General features: G+C 47.0%; 1 protein-coding gene and 1 pseudogene across 3 annotated transcripts in view; one reads left to right on the top strand and one right to left on the bottom strand.

Annotated features, from left to right (window-relative positions):
• The first annotated feature begins 1225 nt into the window (after nt 1–1225).
• Nucleotides 1226–16975, top strand: part of Znf341 (zinc finger protein 341) — a 36203-nt gene continuing 20453 nt past the window's right edge. For 2 of the 3 annotated variants that reach the window (XM_085697183.2, XM_085697182.2), the window contains exons 1-3: nt 1226–1336; nt 10841–10951; nt 15033–15229. In XM_085697183.2, the coding sequence (XP_085553309.2) occupies nt 1306–1336; nt 10841–10951; nt 15033–15229 (339 nt within the window). In that variant the 5' untranslated portion in view covers nt 1226–1305. The remainder of the gene's footprint in view (nt 1337–10840; nt 10952–15032; nt 15230–16975) is intronic. The other variant, XM_085697184.2, reaches the window with a different exon arrangement.
• Nucleotides 7840–8329, bottom strand: LOC125398660 (SNARE-associated protein Snapin pseudogene; annotated as a pseudogene).

The following is a 16975-nucleotide window of genomic DNA, read 5'->3' as shown; positions in this document are numbered from 1 at the left end:
AGACTCCTGGATGAGGGGGTGGAAAGATAAGAGCCAGAGGCTGGGAAGGACTGGGGTGAAATAGTGTCTCGGAAATGAAGGACTATAATAACACTTATAAACTCAGACCAGCTGCTGCTCTCTTTGCTTGCACAGGATCAAGTCAATCAACATTCCAGAATGTGCCGGGGAGCTCACACTCCCCATCAAGGGCTGCCTTAGGAGGGAGGGAAAGCCAGTTTCCTTTAAGGCCGTAGTCCCTGACAGACCATGCTCCAGTGGATGACCCCATACCAATCAATATACTGGCAGGAAATTAGACTTGGTAGATTATAAGCAAAACAAGAGAGGTCGTAGAAATGGTTCCATTGGTAAAAGTACTTGCTATAGAGCCTGAGTTCAGTTCCAGGGTTTCATATGGTGGAGGAAGAGACTCGATTTCTGGACGTAGTCTTCTGATCTTCACACACGGGCTGTGGGGTGTGTGTGTGTGTGTGTGTGTGTGTGTGTGTATAGACACTTGCTATGTGTGTGCACACACAAAAAACAAATCAAATAAATAATAAACGTAAAAAAGAGAACACGAGGAACTGGAGAGATGTATCAGTGGTTAAGAGCATGGCTGCTCTTCAGAGGACTTGGATTCAATTCCCAGCACCACTCACAGCCATCTATAACTCCAATTCCAGGGGATCCAACACAGGCATACATGCAGGCAAAACACCAACGTACATAAATAAATAAAAGAAAAGAAGAGGACATGAAATTAGGGTGTAGGGTGGATCCCTATGAACTTGGGATAGGGATGGCTGAGATGGGTATAGGATCTGTGATAGAAATGGGGTCTCAGAGATCAGGGTCGAGAGACGTAAATAGGAATGGAGATCCCCTCAAAGCTGGAGATCAGGGTTAAGAAGAGTCTTAAGAGCAGGCAGAGATGAGAGTCATTAGACAAGACTGCTTTCCAACACGCGTGGTACATTTGTAGGGTGTGAAGTGGTCATTATGACAGCTGACTAATCCCGGTGAGACTTTGGTGTTGCAAAGTTGAACACTGCGTGCAGCGATCATGGGATGCGTATTGCAGAACTGGGTTCGGAGGTGGCGTGCGAGGGTCGGACTTATGTCCGTGCAAAATTGGAACCACTAGGGCACTGGGTCTCCGGCGGACAGCAGGGAAAGCTGCGTTTCCGGGGCAGGGGGCTCAGCGCCGGCTCCTGGGCGCCCCCTGGCGGCCCCGATTCCGCCACCACCGCCGCCGCCGCCGCGGTTCCCACAATGCTTGCGTAGCCCGGCTCCGACTCCCCCGGCGGCGGCGGCTCCAAGATGGCGCAGGCGATCTTCGAGGCCCTGGAGGGTGAGCGCGCGGGGCCGGGGCAGCGGCTGTTCCGCGTGGCGCCCCCTCCCGCCGCGCCCTCGCAGCAGCGGGCCCTGGGCGCGCGGAGGCCGCGGGGCGGAGGGCGGAGGGCGTCCGGGCCGGAACAGCCGCGGGGCGGGAGGGGGCGGGAACAGCGGGGAGCGCCGGCCCTGCGGGGAGGGGGCCTCAGGACCGGAACAGCGCGGCTGCCCAGGCGGCTGGCGCGGGAGGGTGCACGCGGAGGAAACAGCGGGGGGTCGGGCGCCCTGACCACGGAGAACTCGAGCTGAGATGGAGTCCTACTAAATCCCGAGCAGGGAAGGAGGCGCCGCCTGTGTGCACAGCCGAGCCTGGGGAAGATCGCAGGCCCAAACCAGTAAACACAGGGCACCCGCAGGGTGCTCCTGAGTCAGAACCACCACCGCCCTGTGTCTGCTTGGGCCACGCTGGTCCCCGATCCTACTGGATCCGATCCTGTGATCTTGGGCAAGATCACCGAGGTGCCTGGGCCTCAGGCTCTGGAGAAAGCGAGCGCCACCGTGTGCACCTGCTGGAGTTTAGCGAGAAAGGATAACTCTAGAGACAGGAGTGGAGTTGGGCACAGTAGTCGCCGCCAGGGTGGAGGGTGGAGTGAATAGCTAGAGTGGACTCTTGTGGGCAGGATGGGCAGAAGGAAGCCAAGGCTTGCAGTTCTGTAAACGGCGGCCACCTAGGTTCTTGGAGGATCAGTTCTCATCATGGGATGATGGATGGAGTGCCTTTGGCTATCTACGAGTTATCTACGGGTCCAGTTTCAGTGATTCCCACTGAACCGGATTCAGTTGACCTTATCCTTCCTCATTTCTACCCCACACCACGCCCACCGCCAAATTGTGGGAAAGAACAGTAAACGAAGGTAACTTCAGCCAGGTGTGGTGGGCCATGCCTGCAATCTCAGTGGTTGGAGGGTGGAGATAGGCAAGAAAATAGGGGATTTGTTAGCCTTGGTTACATATCGGGTTTGAGACCAACTTGTGACCGTGAGACTAAGAAAACGGACAATTGGGAATATATATGTACATACTTTGCATACAAATATGCACGCAATAACATTTTTTAAAGGCCTGCATAAATTTGAAGGAGAGTGGAGAGGTTATATGGGAGGGCTTGGAAGGTGGAAAGCGAAGGGACTGTTGTAATCAAATTATAATCTCAAAAATAATAATATTAAAAATAAATATCTTCCAGAAAACAAACAAACAAAACCACAAAACAACAAAAAAGAAGACTGCAAAGACAACCCCAGTTTGTGTGTTCTGTGCAGAAAATAGCAGGGATGGTGTGAATCTGGGCAGTCAGGGTCATGGGTGTTTCCTCTTGGAGCACGGTGGGTTAGTGCATTGTTTTAAATATTTATTACAAGCATGCATTTGTATATTGGATGATGAAAAAATTAAAAGAGTAATCGGGACGTGTGGCTTCACTGGCCTTGGGAGGTCCCCAGCACGAAAATAAATAAAAATTCTGAGTGAGGAAGCATCGCAGGTGTGTGTGGATCCGGGAGGGCATCTGAAGGACCAGGTGGCGGAAGCAGGTTTGCAAAACCCTGGGGAGAGCAAGATTTCCCATAATTCAGTTCAGCATGGGCGAGCAGCTAGAGAAAAGACCTCCGCTGGTTTGACTAAGCTTCTGAACTTTATCTTGGAATCAGTGTGGCGCTAAGAAAAGGTTTTCATCAAGGCAGCCGCATCATCTGATGTATGTTTTATAAAGTTCAGCCTGTCTTCTGGGGATTGGCCTGGAGGGGGCTGGCTGGCAGCAGGGAGGTGAGCTAGGAGCTCGGCTAGACAACTGAGCGGGTGGAAAGAGTGGATCTTAGATATATGTGGGAGACAGAATAGGTGAGATTTGCCAAAAGTCTAGAAATGGCAGGAAGGAAAGAGTGGGGTGAGAGAAGACTCAGGGTGCCCAGGGGCCTTGCTTGGAAGGACAGTGCCCTGCTGCCGTGCTTGTCATAATGGGTGCTAACCGGAAGAGACAGGAGTGGAGGGTAACCTACTTAATTTGGGGCTGTATTTTTTATTCTTTTTAGTTTATTACGTCACAGCATGCATACGGAGGTGAGAAGACAACTTGCAGTAGTCGGTTCTCTCCTTCTACTGTCTGGGTCTCTGAAATCACACTCGACTTGCCAGATGCCTTTACCCACTGACCCATCTCATAGGCCCAAGTATTTTATCTTAAAAAAAAAAAATTTTTTTTTTCTTCCTGAAGTTCTAAGACACAATACAGAGGGAGTGGTTCCAAGAACCGATTTCCCCCAGCTCGTGTTGATGTTATCTTTAAACTAGTGACTCTAGCCATCAATGTGGAAGAATTCCATTGCTACCAGCTGATGGGTTCCAGGGATCCAAGATCCTAGATGGTTTGTTCCAAGTCACACTCTGCATCTCTCTCTCCCACCATTCCTGACTTCTGGCAAGCACTTACCTGTTCCTCACCAATAAAATGTCATTGCAAGACTATTATGTAAGTGAACCTTGCGGTTGAGACTTTTATATTTTGTATTTTGCCTACAAGTTTCTTCAAAGTGCATCTAGCTTGTGTGTTTGTTGGTGTTTGCTTTTTTCTTTTTTTTAAGATTTATTTTATTATTATGTATACAGTGTTCTGCCTGCATGTATGCCTGCAGGCCAGAAGAAGGAACCAGATCTCATTACAGATGGTTGTGAGCCACCATGTGGTTGCTGGGAATTGAACTCAGGACCTCTGGAAGAACAGCCAGTGCTCTTAACCTCTGAACTATCTCTCCAGTCCTCTTTTTCTTTTTTCTTGAGACAGGGTTTCTCTGTGTAACAGCCCTAGCTGTCCTAGAACTCTCTTTGTAGACCAGGGTGGCCTCAGACTCACAGAGATCTGCCTGACTCTGCCTCCTGAGTGCTGGGATCAAAGGTGTGCACTACCACCATCTGACTTAATTTGGGTTTCTGTCTGTCAGGAAAGCCACTACTTCCTTTTCCAGCCGCTGATGGTCAACTGATGGGGGCGAAGTGCTTCTAATTTCCATGTAACCTGAACAACCTGCATCAGCTCAAAGACCCCCACCCTGCTGACCATCATATAAAGTTCACTCTCCTTCCCACCATGTTGTAATGAGAGCTGCTTGTTTGTCCCTGGCAGCTCAGCCCCAAAAATCATCACACAAAAACTATATTATTTAAAACACTGCTTGGCCCATTAGCTCTAGCTTCCTGTTGACTAACTCTTACATATTAATTTGACCCATCTCCATTAATCTGTGTATTGCCACATGGCTGTGGCTTACCCGGTAAAGTTCCAGCATCTGTGTCCAGCATAGCTATATGGCTTCTCTCTGACTCTGCCTTCTTCCTCCCAGCATTCAGTTTAGTTTTCCCCACCTAGCTCTGTTCTACCCTATCAGGCCAAGTGTATTTTTATTAAACAATGGTATTCACAATATACAGAGGGGAATCCCACATCATCTCCCCTTTTCTGTTTAAATAAAAAAAAGGAGGGTTTTAACTTTAACATAGTAAAATTGCATATAACAAAACAGTTGTCAAGCAAGAATTACAGTTACAATAATTGTATCTTTTTTGCCTTTTAACATAACTAAGGAAAACTATAACTATAAATTCTTCAACTCCATCAAAGACTCCAGAAGAATATAATATTACCTAAGTAAACAGGAAGTACATTGTAAGCAACTTCCAAAACTCTAGAAATGACAAAGACATCTTGCTACCTAGACAATCACCCAAAGTTCTTCTGTACTGTTGGGGCATCCATCTTCAGCCTACAGGCCCATAGTATCCAGCAGACTTTTCTATAAAGCAAGAAATTTCAAAGATAGTTCCACCTATATTGGCAGTCTGTCAGTCACTTTCTTCTGTGTCCTGAATGTGTCTGGCAGACTCTTTCAGGAAGCAGGAACCCTGAAGGATCGTCTCACCTTCCTTAGGCAACTTCAGTAGTTATCTATCTGTAGGTCCTGCATGTCCAGTTTATACAGTATACCATAAAGCAGTCCAGGCAAGAGCACTTTCTTGTCCAAATGACTAGCAAACTCCATAAGGAGTCTCTTCGATGTTCATCTTCCTCTTGAAGTAATTGGTGCTGCCAGGAGCAGATGTGTCTCGTTGTCATGAAAAGTCCCAAGTTCTTAAAACATTTTAAATGCCATATTCTGAAGGTCTCTGAAAGATTTGAAGAATACGTATCTGAAATATATAATACCTAACTGAAATATATCTCTATAAATCTAGAAGACCTAACTAACATGACTACAAGCTTGACTATTATGGCTATCTATTAACCTATATTTCTTAATTATACATTACATTTTTAAATGAGCTGCACAAACACAATACCTTAATCAAAATCATAACTGCATATAGACAGTATAATAAAATTGACCCTAAATTTGTATCAATAAACCAAGATCCATACCAATGCAAATCTCTATAGCATATACCCCTTTAAATGTAAACAAGCATTTATAAACAATATTTGGGAATATGGGCATAGTTCATTCCAAACTGTTTCCTGCTTTTTGTTGGGTGAAGTATTTTTTGTGGGTGTTCACAGCAACCTTTTAGGGGGTCTTGGTCCCCCAGACGTTAGTCTGGAATGAATCCACAGGTTCTTATCTTCTGTGGAAACAAATGCAGAATCTCTTTTCTAAAGCAACATATCCTTAGACCCAAATTTTGAAGACAAGATACCTTTAAAGTATATATGTTGGTTACTTAGCTCCTTTACAGTCAAAAAATTAAAAGAAAACACAATAATATACACAATCCAGATGCTGTGTATAGTCCATCTTAACATGACTTATTTATTTTTATTCTATTACTTTTTAACATTTATTATCTTTACTCCTTTAATCTATGACTATACTCTGTCTCTTTAAATACTTTATTTTTTATTTAAACGATTTACTTCTTTTCCAACTCTCTATAATCTTTTTGTTCTGTCTTCCAAGCCTCCGTACATTTATCCAGCACTGTGACCCATTTAGAGGTCTTTTCCCACTGAATTTGTCTTTATTGCATATCCGTAATTATTTTTTGACCAGAAGCACTTCTTAAAATTCTAAGCCCTTCTTATGAACATAAGTGGCACCATTGCTAGGGGAAATACGGCAGTGCCTGCTTGCCTCCCCCAGTCCGGCATGGTGGAAGTCTGTTTACTGCCTCTGCATGCCATGCACATTGCCCCAGTTCCAGGTGTACAGCGGGTCTATGGCGCACCATCAAGCAGGTTATAGCACTCTGCTCACAAAAGCCCATTTAAATGCTCCATAGCCAGACCTCCAGAAAGAGTCAGAGTTCACGCTGGCAGCACAGCCCAGAAAGCCAGCATTTCAAAATGGCGCAGCTTTTTTTTTCTGCTACTGCTGAGTCAGGAAAACCTCTCTTAAAGGAGCTGCAGCACACTGCCAGCAAGCAAAGCTCATTCGGGGAAATAAATGAGGCTAAACTTTTTTTAGTGTCTAGAATTCCTTTGCAATCCCTCTCAGGTTTTAAGTGGATTTTAGTTGACCACGTGGGCACCAGTTTGTTGTAATGAGAGTGACTTGTTTGTCCCTGGCTGCTCAGCCCCAAAATAACCGCACAGAAACTGTATTATTTAAAGCACTTCTTGGCCCATTAGCTCTAGCTTCTTATTGGCTAACTTTTTTTTTCAAGCTTTAAGTTTTTATTTTATGTGAATGGATGTTTTCCCTGTATCTATATCTGCATCTTGTATGTGTGCTGTGCCCGAAAAGGCCAGAAGAGGGCATTGGATCCCCTGGAACTGGAACTCTAGATGACTATGAGCCACCTCGTGGGTGCTGGGAACTGAACTCCATCATCTGGAAGAACAGTCAATGCTTTTGGATCACTGAGCCATCCTTCCAGCCCTTAAAATACATAGAAAAAAAAAAAAACACAAAAGCTGAGCTGTCAAGGCTCTCTGCCCTTGACCTTGGCTCTTCATGTCATTTGTTGTGCTTTCCCGGGGCAGCACTGATGAATGCAATAGTGTGACCTTGCTAAGAAACAAACATTAAAATATATAGGATATATCTGTAAAGATGAATCTGGAAGAATCATGACCATGAGAGGAACTGTGGTAAAGCGCAGAGGGGGAGGAGTGGAAATATACCTGCACTAAATCTCTGCTGTGTTTTGAACTTCCTACCACATGATGCCTAACCTTAACATTCTCTGTGGGAAAATGTGTAGACGTGAGCCAAGCACCCTTCTGGTACATGCCTGTAATCTCAGTATTCAGCCAGCCTGGGCTACACAGTAAGACCTTGTCTCAAAATCCAAAGGCAGAAGCTTATTCTTGGAGCACAAGCTGTAACGGAAGCTCTTTAGGAAACAGTCTGCAGTATGCAGTTCTGTACATACGAACCGTGTACGAACGAGTACACAGTTCAAACAAACCTAAGGTTGACAAAACTTTCCTGGGATCTTCTCATGGTTACCAAAAAAAAAAAAAAAAAAGCAGCTGGAGAACAGTACTTGTACACTCAGGTCACAGGCCCAACTTATTTGCTTGGAGAAACAGGAGGGTAAAGTCCTGAATCCAGCGTTGCTCTCCTTCAAGCTGTTTCCTTGGCAACACTGTGGTTTAGCCACCTTAGCCATTCCTGAGCATTCTGTAAAATATTGTTCACCAAGACGACTCGTCGTCTGGCATTAAGCAGTTTCTTAACATAGGGGTCCAGATCCACCTTCTGATCCTCATTGATCCAGCAAAGTTCTGTAGCCAGGTTGTCAATTTGTTCCCGGAGATCTACCTGGCTTTCTCTGACTGCATGCGCATGAGAGTCGAGCTGCTGCACAGCGGGTAGCAGAACTCCAGGAACCCCTCGGCAAAGAGGTCGCGGCCAATGGGCCCCGCAACTGGGGTCCCTGCCCCTGACACAGCAGCGGAACCTGCCAACTGCCTTGATGGCCGCTGGAAACGGCAGCGTGCCTTATTGGCTAACTCTAACATATTAATTTGACCCATCTCCATTAATCTGTGTATTGCCACATGGCTGTGGCTTACCGGGTAAAGTTCCAGGGTCTGTGTCCGGTGGGGCTACATGGCTTCTCTCTAACTCCACTTCTTCTCCCAGCATTCAGTTTAGTCTCCCCCCCCCCCCCCCCCGCCCCCAGCTCTGTATTACCCTATCAGGCCAAGCCAGTATTTTTATTAACCAATGGTATTCACAGCATACAGAGGGGAATCCCACATGACTGCCAGGCCACTGTTCTGTACTCTGAGGCAACCCAGCACTTTGTCCCCCAGTAAACTGTCTTTCTACCTATGGAGTGGTCTAATTTGGTGTTTTGCTGCATCTGGTTTGGTGGTTTTACTTATACCTGTTAAGTTCAGCTTCCAAGAGCTGACAGCCCTCTAGCACACACATGCGCGCACACACACACACACACACAATGAAAGTTAAAAAAAAAATTAGCCAATACCTTGCAGCAGCTCCCTCCTCCCAGATACTGACCTGTACTGCTCTGGGACATCGCAGACACAATTTCTCAATGGGACATGAGGTAATGTCAACAGGTGTTGATGCTAAGGTTTTGGCACTAGGCACATCCTATTCCCCACCCTCTTCCCTGACTCCTGCCTGGGATCGGAGAGCCTGGCCCAGGCTCTCGCTGTAAATTTCCTCCCCTGACTTACAAAGGGCGTGAGAACAGACCTCACTTCTGCGCCCTGGGTTCTGATTCTCTCCCGACCGGACACTGTGCTTCTGCCTCAGGTTCTGGTGCCTGAAGTCTCCTCGGAGCCCCCGTCATCCAGCTGTCCCTCTGTCTGTCCATGGCAGTAATAATTCTTCTAATAAACTACTTAGCTTTTATTTTGGTGTCCTCTTGAACCATCTGACTCTGTTCGAAACCTAACAATGGGAAAGGGTTTACAGAAGCTATGTCGGAGAACATGGACCCCAGGCCTGTAGCCCTAAGATGCGGAATGAGATGAGCAGGAATGAGACCACGGGGACAGTGTAGGAGGTGGAATACAGACTGAAGGAACTCCTCTGGGGGTGGGCAGAAGGAGGCGGTAAAGGACACCCACCTAAGTAGAAGAGATCCAGGAAGGGTAGCACCTGGGGCCATGGAGGGGGTCTTGGTGTGCCAGACTGCTGGATGGCCATCGGTGGAAGGCGAGAACTTGAACATCACTAGAGGGAATGGAGAAGGTTGGCAGGAGGATGTGGGCACATGCAGGTGTTTGGAAGATTCCACGTCTGATATTTGATGTTGAGGGACAGAGATGAGAGCAAAGAATGCAAGGAGACTTGTGGGGTGCACGTGAGGAGGACCAGAAAATGAGGTTTTCAAAGGGTTCTGTGACTTAGGGTCTGGCAATGGCTTTGAGACACTAGAAGATTGTTTGTTTATAGAAAGTTCAAAAGAAAGTAGACTAGGGGTGAAGGATGACCCAGAATTCTCATTTTTTTCTTCTTTCCTTTTTTTTTTTTTTTTTTTTTTTGGCCGGGTGGAGGTAGGTATTGAACCTTTGAACGTGCTAAAAATCTTGTACATGCTAGGCGTGTGCTCTGCCAGTGAGACATGCTCTCAGCTTATTTTTCCAACTTTTTTTTTTCAAGACAGGGTTTCTCTGTGTAACAGCCCAGCCCTGGCTATCTTGGAACTTGCATTGTAGACCAGGCTGGCCTTGAAGGGGCAGAAATACACCTGCTCTGCCTTCCGAAGCAGGAGGGTCACCATGAACTCAAGACCAACTTAACCCTTCATAATGAGTTCAGGGCCAGCCTGGGCTATTAGAGTGACACCCTATTTTTTTTTTTAAAGTAGTACATGTTCTTTTGAGAAGCTCTCTTTTTTTGGTTTTGTTTGTTTGTTTGTTTTCTGAGACAATGTTTCTCTGTGTAGCATTGGCTGTCCTGGAACTCACTCTGTAGAGCAGATAGGCCTCGAACTAACAGAGATCGCCTGTAGGTCGTGACCTCTTTGGTGGTTAAATGACCCTTTCACATGGGGTCCTGAGACCATTAGAAAACAGAATATTTACATTACGATTCATAATAGTAGCAAAATTGTAGTTATGAAGTAGCAACGAAAATAATTTTATGGTTGGGTTCACCACAACATGAGGAACTGTACCAAAGGGTTGCAGCATTGGGAAAGTTGAGAACTACTGTTTAGCCCTAGGTGTTCTGGTACTATATAGGCCATACTGGCCTTAAACTCACAGAGATCCACCTGCCTCTACCCCCTGAGTACTGGGATTAAAAGCATTTTCACACCCGGTTTTGAGAAATTTTCATCTAATGCCTTCTCTCCTCTTGACAGCATGTAGCTCATGAGGTTTAGGGATGCAGTCTTTACTCTGAGATCATGTCTCCCGCCTCACATTCTGGAATCAGTTGCAGTGAAGTGGAGAGAACATATCTGGGTTTTTGTGGAAGATGTGGCCGTGAGGGTGAAGTGAGAGTGGAAGCTGGGCCCCCTTCCTCACAAGCTGCATTTCCTGTTTCAGGAATGGACAACCAGACTGTGTTGGCTGTCCAGTCACTGTTGGATGGCCAAGGAGCCGTCCCTGATCCCACCGGACAAAGTGTCAGCGCACCGCCCGCCATTCAGCCTCTGGGTGAGTACTGAGAGCAAGTGGCTCCCACGCAGAGCATGTGAGGTTCATGGGGCATGGGGGGAACCGCCTTTGTGACCCCAGACTCAGACTGTCCTCAGGTGTCCTCCTACTGAACCTGACCATGCTTCTCTCTGCCCACCGCCTAGAGAATGCGGGTGGTGGGCATCATCATTGGGAATGCCCAGGAGCCTTGAGGCTTCACAACCTTTGTCCTGAAAGTCACATCTTGGCTTCCCTGTAGAAAGAGAACACACAGATTTCTCCAGTTTATGGGTCAAGCTTGTGACTCCTAGAGATGGGAAAGGGCTTCTCTGGAAGTCCTGTGGGGCTTTATTAATTTATTTGTAATGTTTTTAAAGACCAAGCTCATAAAGCCCCACTGGCCTCAAACTTGCTATTTAAACTCCTGATCCTCATACTTCTGCCTCCCGGGTGCCAGGATTGCAGGTGCGCTTCCACCATGCAGCCCACAGATATCTGAGTATTTGAGAACCACTCTAGGCACACAGGAATAAACACCAATAATAAGAACAGTAAATATATATATATATTGAGACAGGGTCTCTCTAGGTAGCTCTGTCTGGCCTGGAACTTGGTATATAGGAACTTGAATGTGTAGGTTCTTATTCCCATAGTTCTTAACTTGACCTAGATAGGCAGGTTAGCTTCAGTTTCAACAGTTATAGAATGAGAATAATTGTCCGACCACATAAGAATCTGCTAAGAGTGCTGAGGACTTGGTTTCAGCTGCTGTATGTAAGAGGTCAGCAAGATGACTCCGTGCATAAATGTGCTCACCACCAAGTCCAGTGACCTGAGTTTGATCCCCGGAACTCATATGTTAGAGAGAGAAAACCAGCTCCTGTGCATTGTCCTCTAACCTCCGTGTGCAAACTGTGGCTCAATTACACACCCACCCACTGGGGTAAACGTTGAAGAAGTGCAAGAAAAGAAGCAGCAGCCACCTTCAGTCCCAGAAGCAGAGGTCAGCCAGGGCTGCACGCTAAGACCTTGTTTTAGGGATATTTCTTAAGATGAGCCTTTCCGCGGACACAAATAATTCCAATCAGACCAAATTAGACAGAATAAAAGATGCCTGTGTTTAATGCAGCGCTCCCTGGTGGTCGGGAAAGCATGGCGAGAAAGAGACAGCAGGGGAGACCACGTGTTTCTTTTTTGGGTGGCAGCCTAAATCGCCTGTGGGAGTGGTCCTGACCCTCCCTGGGGAGGGGTCAATGCTTGGTGGGCTTTTCCAGAGGTGGAGTCTGGACCAAGCAGGGACTTGAAATGGAGCTTCCTGCTCCATTCCTGCTCCATTGGCTCTTCAAGGATGGGTGCCAATGGCTGGGGTGACGCTTCCAACCCAAACATCCCAGAGTTCTTGGATAAGAGTCTGACCACTTCCTGTGAGCATGGGGTGACGTGGGGGGGGGTGACGGGGGGGGGGGTGACGTGGGGGAGGGGAGAGCTGGGAGTTGGGCTCACGCTCGGCCAGAGGTATGGCTGAAGTGGCATCTGGCATCCGGTTTACTGTCATCCTGGAGTCCTCGGGCAGCTGCTTTTTGAGGGCGAAAAGGCAGGTGGCTAGGAGGAAATAAATATTGTTATTATTGGCCCTATAAAATGGGGCTAGCCATGGAAGTCATTAACTGCCAGAAAGAATGGGCCAGAGAAGTGCCCTGGTTGTACAGGCGAGGCTCGGGTGTATAACTGGGACACAATAGCAGATAGAACCAGATTTTAGTTGGTAGGTGTCGTTGAGCCAGGAGAGTTGGTACCAATGGTGAAGTCCCAGGAGCTAGTGCAGGTGTTGGCGCTGTCTGGAGAGCGCTTTGTAAGTTGGTCTTGGCCCAGACAGCCAGAGTAACCTGTTAAATATGCTTGAAACTGGGTGGGGTTAAAATAGGCTTTGGAGACTCTTAGTTTTTTACCAGACCTGATTTTTGATACAGCAGCAGAACTTTTTCCAGGAACCTGTAGGTATCTGTAAAACAACTGGTACAAATTTACAGCTTGGTGTCATAGAAAAAGGCTTGCTTTAGGATAAAAGGTATGAACATTTTTAAAAGACAATTAAAGGGAATTGGGAACTCTGGATTTTTAAGGTACACCTGGACCGTGATGCCTGTGAAAGAGGCGCATATTCTAGCGTGATGCCTGTGAAAGAGGCGCATATTCTAGCGGTATTCTAGCGGGAAAGTTAACGCTTGTCTCAAACAACAATAGCTACAACAACAAAGCCTAATCTAAGCCAAGAAAGGAGTGGAAGCTTCTACTGGTTTCCTCACAAATGAAGCTGATGTTTCTCTCCCTGAAGCCCTGACTGACCATCTGTAGAGCTTTGCAGACTCTGCCTTCACCCCGTAGTCCAGATGGACTTCCCCTGTTCCCAGTTGTTTTCCATCTTCTGGACAACAGGGAGGAGAAGAGAAAGGGAAGAGGAAGTCAGAACCATTTCTTTTTTGTTCGTTGTTATTGTGATTAGGACTTCATATGCAGCCCAGGCTGGTCTAGAACTCTAGATCCTCCTGCCTTAACTTCCTGGGTGCTGAGATTATGTGTGCATACCATCATGACTAGCTGTACCTTTTCCTTCAAATGGAAGCTTGCATAGCTATTACACTTCTGCCCTTACCCCATTGGTCAGAGTACAGTTAGGTGGTATACCTAGTTGCAAAGCAATTTGGGGAAAATAGACTTTAAGTAGGAAGTCATGCCACTCAGTAGCAACACTCATTTTTAGTCCCAGTACTCAGGAGGCAGAGACTGGCTGGCAGAACTCTGAATTCAAGGAAAGCCTGGTCTACAGAGTGAGTTCCAAGATAACCAGGGCTACACAGAAAAATCCTGTCTCGAAAAACAAGGCAAAAAAAAAAAAATAGGAAGTCGTGTTCCCCACTAAAATCTGTACTAGTCTATAAGAAGAACGCAATGAACATTGATGCCAGATTTGGGATATATCAATGGCTTTGGTAACCAATATCATACACATACAAGTTGAGTAATTGGGCATTTGAGCTATGGTGTGCTTTAAGACACCATATGCGGCTGTTGTTAGCTCTCTTTAGCCTTTAAGTGGCTTTTCATTTATTCAGCACATACCCTTTGAGGACCTTCCAGAGCCCAGGGTATATCACAGCCGCACTGATAAATAAAACACATTTCTTTCCCTTAGAGAACATACAGTCTGGTGGTAGTGAGAAAATTGTATTTGTGGGACCGGCCCAGAATAAGGAACTGTGGCCCTGGCTGTAAGAAGACGGCATGGGGGTGGAGGTGGGGAGATGACTCAGCTAAGAGTTTTTACAGAGGACCTGAGTTCTACCAGTCCCAGCACACATATAAGATGACTCACAACTGCCTGTAATTCCAGTTCTTATGTTGCCCTCTTCTGGACTCTGCAGGCATTGCACGTATGTGCTTGCATAGACATACACACAAATACACAGACACACACACACACACACACACACACAGACACACACACACACACACACACGATTAAAAATACAAACCTAGGCTGGGCAGTGGTGGCACACACCTATAATCCCAGCACTCAGGAGGCAGAGGCAGGTGGATCTCTATGAGTTCGAGGCCAGCCTGGCCTCGCTACAGAGCGAGTTCCGGGACAGACTCCAAAGCTACACAGAGAAACTCTATCTCGAAACTCCCCCACTCCCCCAAAAAAGACTTCCTAGAGCAGATGAGCCTTGCAATGTGATTTGATCTGAGATGAACTGGGACGAGAGGAATGGTGGATGCAGAGGTGTGAGGGTGTAGCTGCATAGCCCACTGAAGGCTCACGAGTAAATTCAGCCAAAATAGAGTCTGTATTTCTCAACTTTGGAATGAGGTCACTGTACTGTTTCCATATTTCAAATTATTTGATACCCGACCACACATGGCTAGCTCTTCCTAAAGGTGCCTGTTGGGCTGTGAACATTCCTAGAAAGCCCGTGGTTGATGGTTGACACCTGCCTGGCAAGCCATGCTGTGTTTTCAGCTGTGGTACCCCGTTCTCCACTGCGATCCCCCTGACTCGCTCTTGCTTTTTTCATCGCTCCATGTGTGGCCTCTTCAGATGACGAGGACGTCTTCCTCTGCGGGAAGTGTAAGAAGCAGTTCAACTCACTGCCAGCCTTTATGACCCACAAGCGTGAACAGTGCCAGGGGAATGCCCCTGCCCTGGCCACAGTCTCACTGGCCACCAACAGCATCTACACACCTTCAGCCGCACCTGCCGGCGTCCAGCAGGCCCCTCCTCCTGCCAATCGCCAGGTAGTTCTTCCTTCCTTCGTTTGTTGATTTCTTTGGAAGGTCTCCTTCTGCACACGCTGTCCTGAGTCTGGGCAGAACAGTGTTGGGCAGGACTGACAAAGTCTCTATGTTGTAGAGCTGGATGAGGTGGATAGGACAGAAAGACACAAACATGGACGTGTTTTGCTGGTCATAGTGGTATATACCTGTCATTCTCACATTCAGGAGTCTGGGGCAGGAGGATCAAGAGTTTGAGGCCCCCCTGGGCTGCAGCTTGCCGGGTGGCAGCAACCATTTTCTTGAGTCTGCCCACTTTTCTAAGTCATTTAGAAAAGCGTAACTTCTTTCTTCACTAATTGATTAGTCTGCTTTCCCTAACACTTGGGAATTCCTTATTCTTGCTCTGAAGCTTGCCTTCTACTGTGTGACGGCTTGTCCGCCGTGTGTCTGGTCTCTGTGCTGACTTTATTGTCCACCGTGTGTCTGGTCTCTGTGCTGACTTTATTGTCCGCCGTGTGTCTGGTCTCTGTGCTGACTTTATTGTCCGCCGTGTGTCTGGTCTCTGTGCTGACTTTATTGTCCACCGTGTGTCTGGTCTCTGTGCTGACTTTATTGTCTGCCGTGTGTCTGGTCTCTGTGCTGACTTTATTGTCCACCGTGTGTCTGGTCTCTGTGCTGACTTTAGTGTCCGCGTGTTTTTTGCCTGTCTTTCCTTCATTGTCATCTTCTAGTTAGCAACTGAAATTTGCAGTGTGCCTGCCCTGAGATTTTTCTTCTTCTCCTCTTCCTTTTTCTCCTTTTTGGTTTCCTGAGACAGGATTCCTCTGTGTAACAGCTCTGGCTGCCCCGGAACTCACTTTGAACTCACAGAGATCTGCCTGCCTCTGCCTTCCAAGAGCTGGGATAAAAGGTGTGAGTCACCAATGCCCAGCAAATTGTTAAATAAATAAATAAATTATACTTTTTTCAGTCTACTAAGTACTAAGATGAGGTGGGAGATTTTACCATACTATATCTTGAATGATACTTGGAGCAGAACTTTGAAGAAGTGACGTTTGAGCGGAGGCTCAGGAGGTGAGGTAATAAGGTTGTGTATATAAAATGTGTTCCTACACTAGTGTGTGCAAGGCCTCTGAGGTTGAAGTGTACCGGGTGTCCCAGGAGCTACAAGGATGGCAGAGTGGCTGGGCGGGAGTGAGTGAGGGAAGGGTCAGATCATGTGGGCCTTGTGGGCTTTTACTTAGATGCAGAAGCCACTGGAGAATCTTGAGAAGAGGGACCTAGACCGACTGACACTTTACCCGTGTGGACTGCTCTGTGGACATTGTGAGCGCTTGCTTCCCTGGAACAGAAGGCAGGAATATTATTGCTGGACCGAAATGATGTGCCTTTCAGAGAGATGTGACTCCTCCTCATTGGCAGATGACGAACGCGAGGCTCGGAGTTGTAGAAGGCTTGCTGAGAGTCAAGTTAGCAGGGGCAGCTAGGAGCAAAGGCTCCAGACATGGGGCTTTCGCTTAGTTCTTTGTGTTCTTCTTTTTTCTCTGTTTGTTGTTAAGGTTTATTCATGTTGTTTTGTGTGAGAGTGTTTTGCCTGCACGTGTGTGTGTGTACTTGATGCCTTGGAGATCAGAAGCGGGCATCAGGTCCCTGGAGTTGGAGTTACAGATGATTGTAAACCACCGTGTGGGTGCCGAGAATCAAACTTGCGCCCTCTGCAAGAGCAGGCAATTCCCTTAACCACTGCAGCATTCCTCCAGCCCCTTG

The sequence above is a fragment of the Myodes glareolus genome, chromosome 10, assembly GCF_982192425.1.
Source record: "Myodes glareolus chromosome 10, mMyoGla1.1, whole genome shotgun sequence".
Lineage (NCBI taxonomy): Eukaryota > Metazoa > Chordata > Mammalia > Rodentia > Cricetidae > Myodes > Myodes glareolus.
The sequence above is the reverse complement of the archived record's forward strand: the minus strand, read 5'-3'. Positions and strand labels throughout refer to the sequence as shown.